This window comes from Caretta caretta, chromosome 8, assembly GCF_965140235.1.
Source record: "Caretta caretta isolate rCarCar2 chromosome 8, rCarCar1.hap1, whole genome shotgun sequence".
In the NCBI taxonomy this organism is placed as follows: domain Eukaryota; kingdom Metazoa; phylum Chordata; order Testudines; family Cheloniidae; genus Caretta; species Caretta caretta.
Window position 1 is genome coordinate 66,251,222 of NC_134213.1, and position 18,466 is coordinate 66,269,687.

Here is an 18,466-nt window from a genome sequence, read left to right on the forward strand (position 1 = left end):
CAAGATTCACTCACTGTCCTTAATTATTAAGGATATTCTTAACTTGCTTTTATAAACTACACTCAAGAGTTTATGCGGAAAATATACTTTGACCATCATCACCAGACAGTGACTTTCAGTGCCCTTTGGAAATGTGGGTCCCAGTATACCCCTCCACTTGCTGCTGTTGAGCTACAGAAGGGGTAGGATGCCAAAATGGGGAGTGGCACCTCAACAGCACCCTCTCCATTCTCCCAACTGCAGGAGAACCCTTCATGGGAGTGGACTACTTGGGGACAGGAAAGGCAAGGACTCTGGGCCTCCTCCTGATGATTTCTCTCCAAAAATACCCATGGACCAAAACAGAATAAATTACTGTAGACAGACTCTTCCTCAAAGGGCAGCTGCTGTCCAAGTTCGGTAGGGAGGCAGGTGATTTTCTGAGGATGTCTGTTCCCTTTGTGGATACCCATTTTTTTCTGGTAGATGTCCAGGCTTGCAGAGATGGAATCATCCGCTGCTTTTTGGAGGGCTGAGAGGGCCAAAAGTCAAACCCTGAACTCTTCAAAAAAATAACTAGAAGGGAATTCTACAAGTGCAGGAACATGGGTAAATAGCTACTGTGAGAGCATAAATAATACATAAAGCTTCATCCAGCCAGCTATGTTATCTGGAGTTTTGCCCCCAGTAATATCCCATTTCTTTACCACAGATCTTTACATTTTAAAAGTTTAGCAGTGAGATGGGACCATACAGTTAATAAAACCGCAAGTAAAACTACCATAGCTGGGACAGGGATGAAAAGGGAATGGAGCAGCTGAGCACATTCCTGGTAAAAACCTCACAAGGCATACTGTACAATTCAGACATATTTGTGCCCTGAAAACATTCTGCAGACACAGCAGCAGACACTTAAGAGCACCACCAATTATTCAGATGACTTCTGGCACCCTTTCAGAACACTGGAACCGGAAGTGGTTGTGGTAAACGTATTTTCTGTGCAGTTGTCTTTTCTGACAAAACAGCTCAAATATTTTGACACCAACAATAACCAATTCTTAGGCATTTCCTTTACTGAGACCTGCAGACTTCTGCAAGTTGAGAATTAATGACAACTTACTTAAATCCTCTGTGCTCTTTTCTGGAAATAATCTCTTACAAAGTTCAAGTCCTACCCATATTCTCTCTCTGTCTCCCTTTGCAATAAGATGCAAAATGGACTCTGCCACAACAAAACAACTGAGCTTGTGGAAACTATTACTTTGAAGATGAAACATTGTGTTGTGTCCGTTAGCACTATTACAGGCAGTCAGTCTGTTAGAACATATTGGGCGATTATAGGGTAGTCTTTTCAGAGAAAGCCATGGGTTTCAAGTGAGCAGTAACCATCTATCAATTCCTGAGATTATGCCATGATTTACTATCACAGCATCATGTATTCTCTGATTTTCTGCCTCCTGTGAAACATTGTGCTTTCCTTTTCTATTGATGTATCAACTATAATAGTTACAAGCAGCTACAGAAAAATCAATAGTGAACTTTCATTACTGTGCACATAAAGTAAAGAGTACCATACTGTGAGAGCACCTTGCTGTTAAATAGTCACCAACTGCAAGGTACACAATAAATGTCTGTTATTTCGGTCTAAATGAAGGATGTCTGAATTTGAAACATCAAACATCTGGGATTTTTGACGCAACTGGATCCAATGTCATGTTACTCTAGCTGGTAATTCTTTTGCAGGGTAGGTGCCAAGGCTGATTTGTCTTTTCTACACTGGGAACTGTTTGTTTGTTTACCCCAAAAGCTGAACTACGAAAATTAATATCAAGATGAAATCTTTCACTGCTTTGTTTTGAAATAATTTAATTAAATTCAGCCGGACAGATATAGTGAGGGTTGCTTTAATGTTCACTAGTCCACATTCAGAAAACTTCCTCTGATTAAAGCAAACGGTACAATAACCTCTGTGTTAAACACCCAGTCACCACTACCTACTAAAAAAGGTTCACTATAATATTACCAAAGACATAGTAGATACAGCGATGGCATTTAGAATATTTAACATGTTCAGTGGCCTTCTGAAGCACACCTTGGAAGAAAGTCGTATGATTTTTAGATTAAATATGATTTATGTGCCTCTGGGAGCACATTAACTTCCAATTAGTGAATGTAAATCAAGAATGCAGAGAAACAAAAGAAAATTTATGAGCTGATAGCCTGGGATATGATCAGGGCCCTTGGATTTCTCCAGCAGTGAAGTATTGTTTTCTGCAGCAAGGGTGGGAGAATGCTGCAGCAAATTTTACCAGTTCCTCTGGCATTTCTAGGATATGATCATGTATAACCAGAGAATCCAGTGTTTGCTGCTGAATACCTTTGAACTTGAAAGTCTGCATGTTTATATAAATATATACCACAAGGGTGCGGGTATATACTTACTTAAATTATATCCCACAAAACATATATCCCCCTTGTTTCAGTACTGTGATTTAACGGAAAAGCAATATTTCGCGGTCATGACCTCACATTTAAAAGTAAGAAACTCAAGCTTCTTTAAAGATTTCTGTAGCTACAGCCAGTGTAACTTCTACTGTTAATTTAGAAAGATTAATGAGAATCTGTAAAAAAAAAATTAAAATGAAGATATAAATTCCACTCTTGAAAATAAAATGGGAATGGGAAATGTAACCCTGTCCACAAGTAAACACTCCTGTAACTCACAGCTGGAAAAATTCACATGCTCTGAGGTGCATTGGGACACTTACTTTCAAGTAGGACCTTGTCCAAATACCAGTCAATTCAATAGAAATACTCCCATTGATTTCAGTGGGAGTTGGATTGGGCCCCTAAAGGGGAAGCAGTAGGTGACAGTTAGTAAGTGGTGCACCTGAGCTCAGCCTAGTGCCCCCAGAGCCCTGTGGAAGAGGAAACAGTAGTGGGAGATGGAACTAGGATTAGAAGTCTTTACAGAGATTTGATAGTGGAGGCAGAATTAAGGGTCTGATCCTCTGGGGTGTTGAGCACCCTTTACTCACATTGACTTACTTGAGGGCATTCAGCAACTCACAGGATCAAACTGTTTATCCACAGCAATGGTTCAAATTTGATTTGAGATCTGGGATTTACTTAACCTGGCCCACCCATCCCTAATTAGCCCTCATATTTACACCAGGGAAAACTTTTAAAATGTGCTCTGCTGCTACACTATAGAAGCCTTTCTGAATAGATTTGTGACTAGGAAAATGAAGGAGGTGACTGAGAATTAAAGCTCACTTCATGAGAATGTCATGTGTTCAAAACAGAATGGCCACCAAGCATAAAATAAAATAATATTTAGAAAGGAAGGATGGGATTTTGGTTAAGACACTGAACTGGGACTCAAAGGATCTGAGTTCAAGTCCTGGCTCTGCCACTGACTTAGATAGGTCAGTTTCATCTCTCTATGCCTCAATTCCCCATCAGTAAAATAGGGAGAATAATACTTCCTTTCCCCCCATCCCTGTCTATCTTGTCGAAACTGTGAGTGCTTGGGGGCGGGGACTGCTTCTCGCTATTTATTTACACAGCATCTAGAACAGTAGGGCTTGATCTCCACTGGGGCCCACAGGCACTACCGGAATACAAATAAATAATAGAATTTACAGACATGAATCTACAGTTAAGTTGTGCTATGGAAAGCATCACACTGTGGGGTAAAATTTCAGTGGAGTCTTTACCCATCCACTACCTGTGTGTGCATGAAATTGTAAATATCTGCATATGCAAGTTAGCAACTGATACAGAAGACCAAATGGGGGGAAATAATTAATACAGATTTTAACATTTGCATGTGCACAGGTATATAACCTTTTTAAAGTACATATGCAAGCATTTGTACCTGCAAAGTGCCTTTGCACATGTGGAAGCCACAGGATGAAATCTCTCTCTGTAATTTAAGTATCCAAACCACTTCTATATCCAAGCGTAGACAAAAAGTCTTGGTAGAAAAATTATGTTACCACTTTTCAGGCAAGTAACAAGGCTATGTAAAAAGAAAGATGGTTTGAAATATTCTAGTAGTAAATCACATAGTTAAACTGCACTTAATGGTAGTGAAAGGTCAAGGATTCTGAAAGTGAAGCCTGCTTTTTATCTATGGAACAAGAAGCAGCAGTGCCTTGCCTTGACCTGGAGGGACCACTTTAAGGGGGGAAAGGTGAAAAGTCTCCATGCCCATTCATTCCTTGGCCTCTCTGCCAAGAATGCCAACAGCAGTACCTATTATCTGCACAGATACAGATTCTCACACTCGGCCCTGATGGTGGATTTTGTGACATCCACATCTGCCAGTGAGGAATGGCACTTCCCACCCCTTCATTTTACATAGTTCCACCAAACTGGCATCAGATGACTTTTGATCAGCTCTAATTTTGGATGGATTTGAACCAGTCGCCTAGATGGGAAGACCCCATATTTCATTACCAATCTCCAACCATCTTTGTAGTTGTAAAGTCTACATTGTGAAAAACGCAGATGCTCCCAATAAAGACTATCCCATATGTAATAATAGTAAAGCTCAAGTTTTTCATTGATATTATGTAAAAATAGTCAAACTTTATTACCACTATTGTTATCATACCATACTGCACAGCACATTACTGAACCATAACAATTATACAAATCTTTATTCTCATTATGGTAACTACTTGCCAGATATAGCAAAATAGATATTATGAACAACAAAACCCCTTACTGTTAGCACTGAACGCATGGAAAAGAGTGAGGCTGTCATTCTATTCTTAACACACCTCATTGTACCTATATAATATATATATAAAGTAAGAGCTACAATGGCTAATGTACTTTGAGATTCCTTTGGTCAGTATCCCTGTTGCTCCCTCTGCCACATGCTTTGGAGTGCAGAAGACAAAAATCACACTATGGATTTACTGTCCATCATACACAAAATACATTTCCCCAAGCACTTGGATGAATTAATAATTTAAACAATGTCAAAAAATTATTGATAAGAACTTGGCTTTAATGACCTTGTTAGGAAATCACTTTGACAATGGATATTTTTCCCCCAGAAATAAGATGCTGGTTGGACTCTGGATTATTTTCCTTCATTTTGGCCCCTGGTTTTGTAATCTTGCCATATGGAAATGTCAGGGCCTGACCCCTCATCCCATTGAAACTGATGGCAAAAGTGCCACTGATTTCAGTGGTGTAGGATTGGGCCCAGGAAAGTGAATTGTGATCATAGTGAGTGTGTCTGCACCGTTTTGTTGCCGCAGTGGGCTCCATCCTGCTGAGCACTCTGGTCCAGATTCAGCAAAGCGCTTCGCACACACATTAAGTAAAGCACACACTTAACTGCTTTGATGGGTTGAGACCAGAGTGCTCAGCCTCTTGCAGGATTGAGCCCTTTAAGGTAAGAGCTAAAATGTTCAAGTGAATACAAACAAAAAAACTAAACAAGAAAAGTCATTTGCTTAATGGAAAAAGAATTTCCACTCACATTGTAGAGTGTGCAAAACTTCAAAAAAATACAAACTGTCTATGACTGTGTTCCATTAGGAGAGGGCTGTGTGTTACCATACCATACAGAACATGTTGCTATGGTTAGCACTTAAAACTTATACAAACTTACAGCTACCTATCAACCAGATTCCACAGTACACCTAAATATTTATTTCAGAGTAGCAGCCATGTTAGTCTGTATTCACAAAAGGAAAAGGAGTACTTGTGGCACCTTAGAGACGAACAAATTTATTTGAGCATAAGCTTTCGTGAGCTACAGCTCACTTCATCAGATGTCTAAGGTGCCACAAGTCCTCCTTTTCTTTTTGCTAAATATTTATGTTCTTCATCTGTATTTGTTTTGTTTTAATTAGTAAATTAGGTAATTTTTCTGCCAACATATCTATTATGTTGGCAGAAAAACATGGCACTGTACAGGGTCTCTGAAATTAGTAAATCACTAAAACATCTTTACTGTAAGCTATATTTTCTCATTTTAAAGAAAAGACGTTACAATTCTTGTTCTTGCTGGGACTTGGTTACACTGAAACCAAATGGTGTTGTGTAGCCAAACAAGATTCACAGAATAATACAAAAGTAAAAGGAGTATGAAGCTCTTCTCTTACCTATAGAGCATCATAATATAACTGGCTGACCTAACATTTTAGCCAAGTTGATAAAAGTTTTAAATGTAATAATTAAATGTACATACAGTCCTGATCCAAAAACCAGAAGAATGCCTTTAAGCTAATATTTATAACAAGAACTGTTTGACTGAGCTCTCTTGTAAATTTTATCATACCGGAGGCAGTTTTCCTCATTCGATTAGCTGAAAAGCTGAATTTATCCCGAGGCAAACCAGACATCCAGTACAGGCTAAATTCAACAACTGGAGCTTAAATTTGGCTTAATATATCCCCACTTGGATCTGCCTGTTTAATTCTCTTTCATATTATAACATAGCTTATTCATAGTCTGGACTTGCCACCTGAACAAACTGAACCTCATATCTTATTCTATTAGAATAAGAAAACTTCGCAAAAACACAAAAGTTCCAGAATGAAAATCAAAAGCAAACTTAAGTTTTAAAAAAGTGTTTTGTAAAGTGTCTACAAGATTAGCACAGAGAGGTTTTTCCCTAAGGAATACTGCTTTTTATGATCATGCATTTTTCATAGAGACAGATGGGCTTTATAAAAGGATACAGCCTGCTACTCAAGAGGGTTTCAGTGACAGCTGCACTTCTGTGTTTTAACCACAGTAGACATTTATATAGGCTATATTTTCAAAAAATATTTGTACTTCTATTTGGTCATATTCATTCCTGGTGTAATTTCACTGACTAAAGTGAAACTACACCTGAAATTAATCTGCCAATTATTCCTCTAATAAACAGGGTTTAATTAGTAAAGGGGAAACATAATATTCCAACTTCCCCCCCTAAAATGCCTATCTAAAAACCCCTGTTTCTTTATTCCAGACTTTCAGTACCTTCCCATCCAAGGAATGTATATTTCCACATTCCTCTTTTATTGTGATTTGTCATTATCTAAATATAACACCTTATTTACCTTTGTTCTCAGCTTCAAGTCTTTTGAAAGATTGCCCCACCCACCATTTCCAGGAATTTCATATAAAATTACACTGATTTTGAATATTCATAACCTACAAATTGTAAACATTATATGTTGACAAATCAGGTTCCTATGACTACGGTTAGTTCAGTCAACAACTCTTGAAACAAAGAGGCTCTGAGAAGAAAGAATTATTAGGCCAATGAAATCCTTAGCTCGCTTAGAAGTACAAGTATTTGCCATATTTGGTAAGCTGAATATTTCTAGCCATTAGTCATACTGTGGACAGGGGACTTGACTAGGAGTCAAGTAATATGGGTTCTAATCTATGTTCTACACTTAAGGCAACATGTAGAGTACAGACAATGCACACCCAGCCAGCACTATAAATATCAGTGCAGACAGCGAGACACAACTTACACGAGTAGTGTGCCCCACGTGCCTGAACCCCCAGTGTACATACCTGACACTGTCCACACAGCTCTCTACATGCCAAAGTAGAGCCTCCCACGTCTATTTTTAGCAGTGTAGAGCCTTGCTGCCAGACCCTTTCCCCACCACAGTAAAAGGCTCTGGCAGCCGGAAGACAGTGAGGAAAGGTTCTGGCAGCAGCTCCCTGCTGCTGGAGCCTTTCCCCACTACCTCCCTGCTCCCAGATCCTTCCCCCACTGCCAGAGCCTTTCACTGTAGCACGTAGCTACACACTGCAGTGACAAGTATGGACCCTGCCTGCCTTTTCCTTGTGGCAGGTAGTGACATGTGTACTGCCTGTAGTGTACACGCCACCATAAGTGTAGATATAGTCTATTCCCTGCCATAGACTCCATATATGACCTTCAGCAAGTCACTTCTGCCCAAATTGTCCAAAATATCCTATAATTTTGCGTGTTCAACTTTAGAAACCTATGAGGAGTCTTATTTTTGATAGACCCCAAAATATCATAGTTGCTATTCAACCTTGCATATGGAAAGACACAGTCCCTCTTTTGAAGGGTATATAGTTTAAAAAGACAAAAATAAATAATGTAGGGAAAGGATGCAAATTACAAGCATGTGGTCACCGGAATGGATGGCACATGATTAGTTCCAGAGTTGCTTTTTTTATTCTTTGGATGGGCAGGTAGAAGAATAATGAAGAAATAAATTGTACAGAAGGAAGGGAGGGAAGAAATGAAGGCATGAGGAGAAAAGAGAAGAGGAAAGAAGGAGGAGAGAGTGGGAGATTCAGGCATCTGACAGCTGATAGGCCAAAAAAGTCCAAGTGTAAATGTCAGTTGTGACCTCAGGAGGCTGAGGCTGAAAGGTGCTTCAGCTGCTGCAAATGTGGTGAGGAGGCAGAGGAGAACAAAGGTCTTTAATAGGGCACCCAAGCAGTTTGTATACATCAAGTATACTACTGTATTTGTCCATATGTTTTCCCTACAGCTGAGTCCTTTGAGAAACAGAGTTTAATATATAATAAATTTAAGAATTTTATCTATGGCCCACTGAAGTCAATAGGGATTGGAGCAGGACTTAAATTAATCTCTACTTTGAAAAGTGACTTGGTAAATATGCTGCTGTGGGGTTCCATTTTTACTGTGTCTCAATTATTTCAATGATAAATGTCCTCAGTTTAAAAGTAGTAATGGTTTTTGTTTTATCTGCCAGCCCTGCAAATTCAACCTGGGATCTGAGAGTCAAGCTGGCTTCATTTCTTTTCATGTATCATCACCAGTAATAAAGATTCTGGAGGTCAAATTAGGCCTAGGTGAATCTGTACAAAGCTCCTTGTCTTCTGGGGTTGCACAAGCAGATGTGATAGGAACTTAGTAAATATGCTGATGCACAAAGGAAGGAAGGAACAGAATCCAGCTCACTCTCTCCTAGTCATATTTATCTCCAGAACTTAACAGAAGTATGAAGCAGTTATAAAATATTTTGACACAAAAGTAAGTAGATATGATTCTGAACACTTATAGGGAGCAGATCTGTTGCGGAAGTATGGATCATGGTCTTTTAGAATAGCAAGTTACTTTAAAGTATTGTAAATACAGCACAAAACCTATTACTACAAAATGTTGTCGAAATCTCCCTCTTTCAAATTTTGCAGCCCAATGTGATTTTTGGGAGTCTAAGAGCAGAGAGGCAAGGAAACATTGGGGAAAATGTAAACATTTAAAAAAGGAACCATTTCAGAATTTTCATCTCTAAAGTACTTCACTTTTTGACATCTTCTGGAAAAATTCTCCTCTCATACCTTAAAATATTGAGAACATTAGCATTCTCATTTGTGGAACTAGAGTAGGAGCTGAGAACTCCAAAGTCCAGAGAGGAGGGAGTGGAATTATGGGTTCTGTGCATGTGCATGGCCAGTTGGTTCATGCAATACAGACAGGAGTGGCTGGTGAAATGAAGTACTAAAAATTAATTAACATTCTTTGAAAAGTATTTACACAGCTCCTGCACAGTAACCATTTTTCAAAGTTAAATCTCTCATTCCCTTTCATTTTTCTTTTCAAAATTCCCAAACCAGTGAGAGCTCTCTATAGATTAATAGCACACCAAATTTCAGTGTTTCAAGTTTGGAACATGAGGGGAGGAAATCTCTCTGAAACCTAAATATTTCCCCCCTCTAAAGGCCAGACCCATTTTTTGGAAAATATGCAAAAGTGTTTTCTTCAAAACCCAAGTGTGCTCATCTTGTATGCAAAATTTCAGCTTAGAGCACAATTTGATGACAGAGGTATGAACCCGTGAAAATTGAGGATTTAGTGAGAATACTGACAGACCTTTACTGTGACTATAGGGCTGCTACTGGCACCACTATAATAATTTTTTTGTCTTCATCTTCAGAAGTAAACTATAGAGAACACAAAGTCTATGTTTGACAGAATAGCTATTGCTAGTTCTTGTAAAACATGTAATATATTCCAGAAGACCTAAGGGTGTACTCTCCAATAAGGATGGAAAAAGATGTGCGCCCCACTGTGAGCTCACAGTAAGGCTGTTTCATGTAAAAAGTTGGTAATTAGTCCCTGAGTGAATAAAGTAGATGAGATAAGAGATTGGACTTACTGTAGCAACACAACATGCGTTTTCTAGTTGCTAGAATTTAAAGGGTGTATGGGTGCGGGGGGGGGGGGCTATTTCTGCTCATTTTATTTTACAAGTTTTTAAATCTTCTAAACGAATTTATTACTTTAAGCTTAAACATATGTACTTTAAAATCTCACTAAGAGATACAAAGATAGATAGGAGACATATAGACTGCAAAAAAAACTAGAATAGGTTGAATAATTTTATAAAAAGCACTACAGATTTTCTTACTATACTTGTCAGGTGAATTTCATCCCAACTGATCTCAATATGTTGACTGGTGCTTTGTCCACATAAAACATTAGTGGTCATAGAATCTTTAGTCAGAAGATAAATATTTTTATAATGAAATCAAATCGCTTTACCCAGAGGTACAACCACAAATGTTAAAAAAAATCCTAGAATAGCTAAAATAAAAGAAAATCAAAATTACTGTTAAGTACCACATTATGAATAATCAGCTAAATACACAAGCATCAGGAAGCAGCAGTGGGCCCAATAGTGTTATAATCTCCTTTGCTCTAACCTGCAAAGCTGAAGAAGCCAACAAAAATACCTTACATTTTCTATTTTTCCTTGTTACTCATCCTCGTCAGAGGTGGACCTCTCCCCACCTTGTCTATCTCTTTAAAAGTATTTACATTTATTACTGTGACTACTTTTAAGTAAATCCATAAGGGTTCCAAGAAAAAAAAATTATGAAGTAAATGTTATATTTTATAGGGGTACTGGGCCTCACAATGAAGCCTAAAATCATGTGTTCCCATTATATCAATGCCTCATAATTATCTTCTGTGTTTTTCTACATTTGTTTTGTGCATAATTTGTGAGACCCAGCGGGTTTTCCGAGACCACAGGCAATGGTAATACTTTATTAAGAATACCTCTCTAAAGCAAATGCATTAAGAAGTGTATTTTCAACTTGAATATGTGGCATTTTAGCCACAATACTAGCATTGGTATTTAATGTCATTGTTAATTGAAGTTATTTATATGGCATTCCTAGAGTGGTCATCACTGTTCTATAGGAATGCTTAAAGCTCTGTGCACTGAAGTGAGAAAATATCACAGAGACAGATTCTGCCCTCACCTCCATGCATCCTCCATTAAATCAAATTGAGCCACTGAACTCACAAAGGGTCACACAGGCCTAACTAATGTCATAGGTCACAGGTAGCACAAGTTTAACTGAGGGCAGTATATAGCTGACTCCAATATGATACCAGCACATCTGACAGCAGAATATGTCTCTCAGCAGCACATACTTTGCCTCCATATCTTAAACAAAAAACAAGAAGAAAAAACACCAACTTAAGAAGTATGTGTATTTTCAGACTTTGGCTGTTCTTCATCTCTGCTAAGAATTGAGTGGTTTTGTGAAGTTACAGTTGAAAACATGAGTAATATTTAAGAACATAGAGCAGAAGTCAGGATTAAACTTATTATAAAAATATTATAATAATTTAACCTAAAATAGGGCCTAATCCAAAATCTATTGAAGTCGAAAGATGCCCATCAATTTTAATAGGTTTTGGATCAGGTCCACAGTAGCTGAAAGCAGTTCAAAAGTTACATTTATAAGATGATGTTTGACATACTGATTTTGTAACATATCATTGTTCATTTAATATAGTCTAAACTGTATACTCCCTGTTTATCTGTTTGTCTTTTACTTCACCTGCAGTGTCTCTGGGAATTTCTTACATTATATTAGCAAACTAGTGATTATATTTCACATTTGAAAGTAACCCATTTTAAATAATTGTGATAGTTAGTAATGTTAGTATTCTTAACAACCTCCCAGAAACATATTTTAGACAGATTTTTAAACCATTGCAGAATTGCAAAATACCTTGTGAGTGTCATTACTCTTCTAAAAAGCAAATGGCAGTGGTAATTTATGCAGAGCAGTACAACTTTTCACATTTAATTCTGTGCACTTTGTTTTCTGTAGACTAGAGAAAATGAAATTATGCCATTTCCCACACAAGACATTGCAAAGAGCAAAAGTGACTAATTACAGCCTCCTGGAGGACTAATTACAGCCACATAGTTTGCAATTATGAGCACTGAAACAATATCTTTAAAAACAATGCATGGTATATTTTTATAATATAATGCAAACCTGATTATCCAAAGATCTCTGGGAACACCAGAAAACTTTGGATAACTGAGGGTTTGGATAACTAGGGGAGGTGGCTGATCAGGCTTTGAAGTCTAGTTTCTGGAACCCCCAGCTATGAATAGAACCTGCTCCAATTTTAGGGATTTCCCACTGGCTTCCTTAAAGCCAGCGAGCAATTCATGAGGAGGTTGTGCTCCCAGTTGCTCAGGACTGCAGCACAATAAAAAGGAGGCAAGTGGATTGCCCAGGGTTGATTCAGGAACTCAGCTCAATGTAGAGGCATAGGCTGTTCCTCTCTTCAGACAGAGAGTGTAAGGGCCAAATACACCTTGGTCACAGGAGGCCTCACACACACACACACAGTCAAACTAGCACTTTGAAGGAGCAAGGTGCAGAGTAACCATGGAGGGAAACCTCATATTTTCAGCATGCTGAAGAGTGCAGCTGCTACATGTCAGTCTCTGCAGCAGGCATACATCGTAGGGATTTGTGGCTATGGGACAACCCATGCAAAGAGCTGCGTATGCTACTGTAGTCCCAAGTCTGCATTAATGGCCATGCAGAAACTTCAGAGTGGTTCAGACCTTGTTGCCAGGTTGGAATGGGAAAATTCTGTCCTTCAATCACCTCCAACGTCTTCCTGCACACAGCAGAATTTATTTGGGCTCTGTGCAGGAACCAGGCTTTGCTCCATCAGAAGTACTTTTAGGAATAGGTGCCGATGGACCTGATCTCTGGCATATAGGCTGAAAAATTGATTTGGGGTGCAATCACAGATAGCAGGTTCCCTCTCTACCAGCTACATACATTATTATTTAATAAATGAGATTGGTGAATCACATGAATAGAGTTTTTATTTAATAACCAAAGCGCACAAATCATTCATGCAACTGAACAAAAATCAAATGCATAGAAACAGCCAGTCCTAGTGTTGTCATACTAAAACTTCTGAAAACATAGGAAACAGATAAAAATAGATATAGTCAGTGGAGTCCACCATAATCTGGAAGTGACGGTCCAGTTTACATCAGCTTCTCAGGTGCTCACCAAAGATCAGATACATGCCTTCTTTATACCCCTTTCTTTCCTTATATCTACACATGACTGGGACCATATTTGACAATGGTTCAGCCCCAACCCATTTCTGATATTCTGGGAAACCTTTTTTGGTATGCTGGCTACCCATAATTAACTTTCTACAGTTGGCCCCACTGTTAGGTCAACCCCTTTCCCACTACTTTTGATACATCAGTGTAGTCAGCTCCATGGATAGATGTACCCCAAATCCCCCCAAAAGCTACTATATAACTTGTTTTTCACTTGTGTGGCTAACTTGCTTGTCACAAGATACAAATCACAAAAAGTCCCCAGAACTGGTGACCCTAGGTGACTTGTTAATGCTTACTCCTGATTTAGTTATGCCAGCTTTGTAATAGGCCTTACTAGGTCTCACCTTTTTGCCAAACCTGTAATTTATACCGTGTGTTCATCTACTTGCGTTTCAAGCACTCTTATCCTCTTACCTATTAAAAGCATTAAAACACATTCTAGCATTAATAGCCTAAAGCTTAAAATAAATTAGGTCAAAGCTTGGGCTCAAGTGAGTGCCACTTGTATGCCAGGCCAAAACCCATTCTTGCTCTTCATAATGAAAAACTCCATTCACCTCCCTTCACCAATAAAATTTGAAGGAGACTCCACAGGTGGGAATTCAGCAAGTTCCCTGCCTACTATGCTGGAAAAATCTGCACGGGAGAAAATTTGGCCTCTACGTTCATGTTAATTAACATTGTTATTGTGTTTCTTGCTAACATTCATTTGTGTCATAACGTTATGCTGACAACCAAGACACGTTCTCACAGCAACTGTACCTTGATCACTGCATACATATATTTAAAGTTGTTAATTTAACAGCATCTGGTGCATACATGTATGCAGGATGATTTTAGTTATCCTGAAATTTTGAATTTCTAGATCTTTTTGTGTTTTAGTTTCTAACTAAGCTTTCCAATAGTGTTGTCTTTTGCATTGAACAGAACTTTAATTTACACTCTTTTGAATAATAAAAAAAGTTCAGCATCTCATGTTAAGGACTATATAATACTGCAATACAGACACATCAAAATAAGTATGCCACCAAACTACCTTTTAGTAAACCATCTACTTCAACATTCCTAGAGAGCTCAGAGGTGCTTTATAGATAATCGTATGTTGTTAGAATGAACAATTTGTCAGCGCCCACCTCACCAGTGTGAATGACAGTTGTCCAATAGCAAAGAAGATCAATGAATCAGAATTTATAAACCATATTCAGGTTAAAGGGCACTTTTCTTATCTTTTATTCTGTCCAAAGGACATGGGTTTTATTTTATAAAGATCATTAGTCATTGAAATATATATTTTAGAGAGTTTCTAGTAGGTAAGATTATTTTGGCAGTCACTGGAGTGTACCAGATGGCTCATTAGCATAGGCTAGACAAGTCAAAGGCTTTCAGAATCATTTAGAAAATGTCAAACAGAAACAAGAACCCTGTCACTTTTTATTAGAATTAACTACATCATACCCTGGACAAAGATTTCACCTTGGGTCAGAAAAATTAATACAGAATTATATGAATTGTTTAATATACTGGGTTAAAGATAGGTCTCCCTCTGGGGACTCATTTGCTGGCAATATATTATGGTCATCTACTTCAGAAATCTTCAACCTTTCCTTTTGTAAGCTATGAAAAGAGTTGACCTTGCTCAAAATCCATTGGTGTCTAATTGATTTGAGGTGTATGCAAAATTTCAACAAGACACTCTGCTAGAGTTCTTTTGTGATCATTTTCCCAGGAAAGTTGGGGAATGGATTTGCTGAATATTCAGCAGCATGTAAAGTATGCTTTTGTCAAGAGAAAAAAACATCTTTTAAGTAAAACATTGCATTAGTAAACAGGAATTCAGATGCAATTGAAATGTTACTTTCTTTTCCCCCCCCTCAGATGTCAAAAACCTTGAGAACTTCCAGCTTGTGGAAGGTGTTCAGGAACAAGTGAATGCTGCTCTGCTGGACTATACAATGTGCAACTATCCACAACAGACAGACAAATTTGGGCAGCTTCTCCTGCGGCTACCAGAAATCCGGGCCATCAGTATGCAGGCCGAAGAATACCTCTACTACAAACACCTGAATGGGGATGTGCCATGTAATAACCTTCTCATTGAAATGCTGCATGCAAAGAGAGCATAAATTATACCCACTAGAGCTTCTGCTTTCAAGAAAAAAAAAATACTCTGAACAGCTCCAAGCAATGCTAATTAAAAACTTGGTTTTAAGACTTTGCAAAATGGTATAATAATCAAATACTTAATAGTAAATAAGTGATGTATCAGGGTATTTGTATTGCAAACTGTGAATCAAATGCTACACATCCCCAAAGGAATCTTTACAGGACTTTGTACTGGAATGAAACAAGCTTACAAGTGGATCTATCACCAATGTCAACATGAAAAAAACCAGAACAATTCTTGTATATTTAACTTTTCTGATCGCCACTATGAAGAAATTTAGGAACAAACTGATCTGTGTTATTAAGCTAATATAGCGGAGAAATTGAGTGCACTAAAATCCTTCACTGTACAGCAGGACTTCTAAAACAACTCTAAAGGATGCAAAACTGCACCATCAACATCTTCTATCATCCTTCCAAGGACCCAACACTTACTTTGCCTGTGATAAATGTTGTGACACCTATTCAATCTGTAATAAAGGTCTGGAGTAGGCCACATACTGTATAGTAACTCCACCAAATCATAAAAGCCTGGTTTTGAATGTCTGTGTCTCAGGCCTGCAAATAGATAATATGAAGAGTCTGTTAATAAGTTAGCTTGACATTCTTAATATGTTCTGAAGTTTGTTTTTTGTGTGTTCATGTAATTAAATCAGGCAGTATCCCTCTTCTACTAGTATCACATGAGATGGATATAAAACATCACAAATAGTTGCTCCAAAGTAAATTTGCCAATTCAACCATGTTTCAATTACAGTGTCAAAAACATGGCTCTGGCATTGTCTAAGATTTTCATGCTAAATAAGCTTGCTGAAGTTTTTCAGTCTTTTAGCCATCCTGTTTAAAGTTAGTTTCTTTTAAAAATAAATAAAATCTTCTCAGATTTCAAATGGTAACATTGCTAAATAATGCAAGTCAACATCTAAAGTGCATTTAGCGATGGAAAAAAACCAACAATCAAAATGTATGAGCTGATGAAGTAAAACTGCTTGCTAAGAAGTGATCTTTAAAATTATCAAGAAAAGAAAGTAAGTTTTAAACACATAATTTAAATAAAACAAATATTTTTTTTAAAAAAAGTTAGGTAATTAAAATATTCTCCATGGGTAAAGAAGAGTGATACTGCCATGTCTATGTAGACCAAAGTCTGCTGCAGAACAAATATTGGAGAAGGACAAATAATTACATCTCTATCCAAATGAAGATATCAGTATTATAACATGTAGTGCCCCAGTTATGAAAGTCTTGCCTTATTTCATTATCCTAAAAGGTAACTGGGCAAATGTGGATCAACGTATGTTTAAAATAAGAGTATTAATACTTTACGTTAAAAATAACCCTAGTGTTTACATTCTTTAGGTCCTGTGGGAAAAAAATCTGTGATAAGATTGCAAAGAAGTGATTCCCTTAGTGTTGCTTTCTGATTGGTAATTATTTTACCAGTACTGAATTACTGTATGTCGTGAGACACTAAAATCAAAAAGGGAATCTCATTTAAACTTTAATTTTTTGAGATTATCGGCTGCACAATCACTTGTAGAAACTGTATAAACTCCTAATCCCTTAATTTTTTTTCATGACAGTTGCTGGCTTTTGAATAGTTTATTTATATTGTATATCATAGTTTCCACTGTAGACAATTATGATGCTAATTTATTGGTCCTTGGTTTCATCTTTATATAAGATATAGCCAGAATGAAGAAGCCAAATATATGTGTTTACTGTAGCATGTCTTCAAGTTAGTGGAACATAGTTCAGGGACATACAAGGGTCTTTACAAATTAAAACCATTCACTTGATAAATGTCTGTAAATCTTCATAATCCTAAATGTAGTTTATTTAAATCTATTGTAAATTATGTGACTTGTAGCTTCTTCTGGTTTATGTGAATTTAACAAGGTGCATTCTTATCTTAAATTCTTTTCCAAACATTGTACATTGTATACCAAAGACATCAGTTATTTCTGCATTAGTATAAAACAGATTATTTTAATCACCTGTATTAATAATCTCTAATATTCTGTCCATGTGTAGGGTACAAACCTAGCTAAGCCTAGTGTCAGCAGCACGTAGATGTCTGTCTCACATCATGGAACACCACTCACGCTGTTTTACAGATCAAATGTTAATATGAAAATATTTCACCTGAGTATCTTGTATAATCAATAGGGATGGAAGTATCACTTGAAAAAAACAAAACAACTAAACTTATAGAAAGTAAGATGTGAATGGCATTTGAGGGTGGTAGTGAAGTTGCTGTGGTCACATATGTACAACATGGGTATAATATTTCTTTTTTCTTTTTCAAGTGTTCAGATTCTGTAAATTCTTGATTTGTTTTTATGGAAACTCTACAGTGAACCTCAGTGAATATTAAAGCTTAAAAAATAAATAAAAATGTGTTGCTAACTGAATGCACAGCACCATTATCTATGTACAGGACAAGAGTACTAATATAAGGATGTAAAAGACAAGCAACAATTTGCATACAATTTAATGGAAACAGTTTCAGATAAACTATAACATATATTAGCAGTATCTGTGGTTCCAAGAATCCCTCCAGATTGCCCAAAGTTTCTAAACAAAAATCTCCCTAAGTTAATTGTTAACCACTTTGTAACCAGACATTTACTTGTGACTGCCTTATTGATTGCAGGACATATTAGTAAAAGCAGACTGAAATACAAAGGTTTTGGCTTTGCCTGGTTTATTATAGTTCTGTATTTGTAAGCAGACGATCTGTAATGTCTGAATATTTGTATTACAGATGTTCTGCGGCTGCCTCGGATTTAAATCCATGCAACTTTTAGAATGTGCAGTTAGTTACTTGTTGAAATTGAAGTTCTCTTACTGTATCAGTGAAATACCTATTGTCATGTCAGTTCTTGCCAGGAGTTATGCATCACCAATGGATTTTTTTCAGTATTTCAATA

At 37.3% G+C, this 18,466-nt stretch overlaps 1 protein-coding gene across 2 annotated transcripts in view; it reads left to right on the forward strand.

Annotated features, from left to right (window-relative positions):
* NR5A2 (nuclear receptor subfamily 5 group A member 2) overlaps nucleotides 1-18,221 on the forward strand; it is a 101,762-nt gene extending 83,541 nt beyond the window's left edge. For both annotated transcript variants that reach the window (XM_075131573.1, XM_048862126.2), the window contains one exon: nucleotides 15,246-18,221. In XM_075131573.1, the coding sequence (XP_074987674.1) occupies nucleotides 15,246-15,493 (248 nt within the window). In that variant the 3' untranslated portion in view covers nucleotides 15,494-18,221. The remainder of the gene's footprint in view (nucleotides 1-15,245) is intronic.
* The last annotated feature ends 245 nt before the right edge of the window (nucleotides 18,222-18,466 follow it).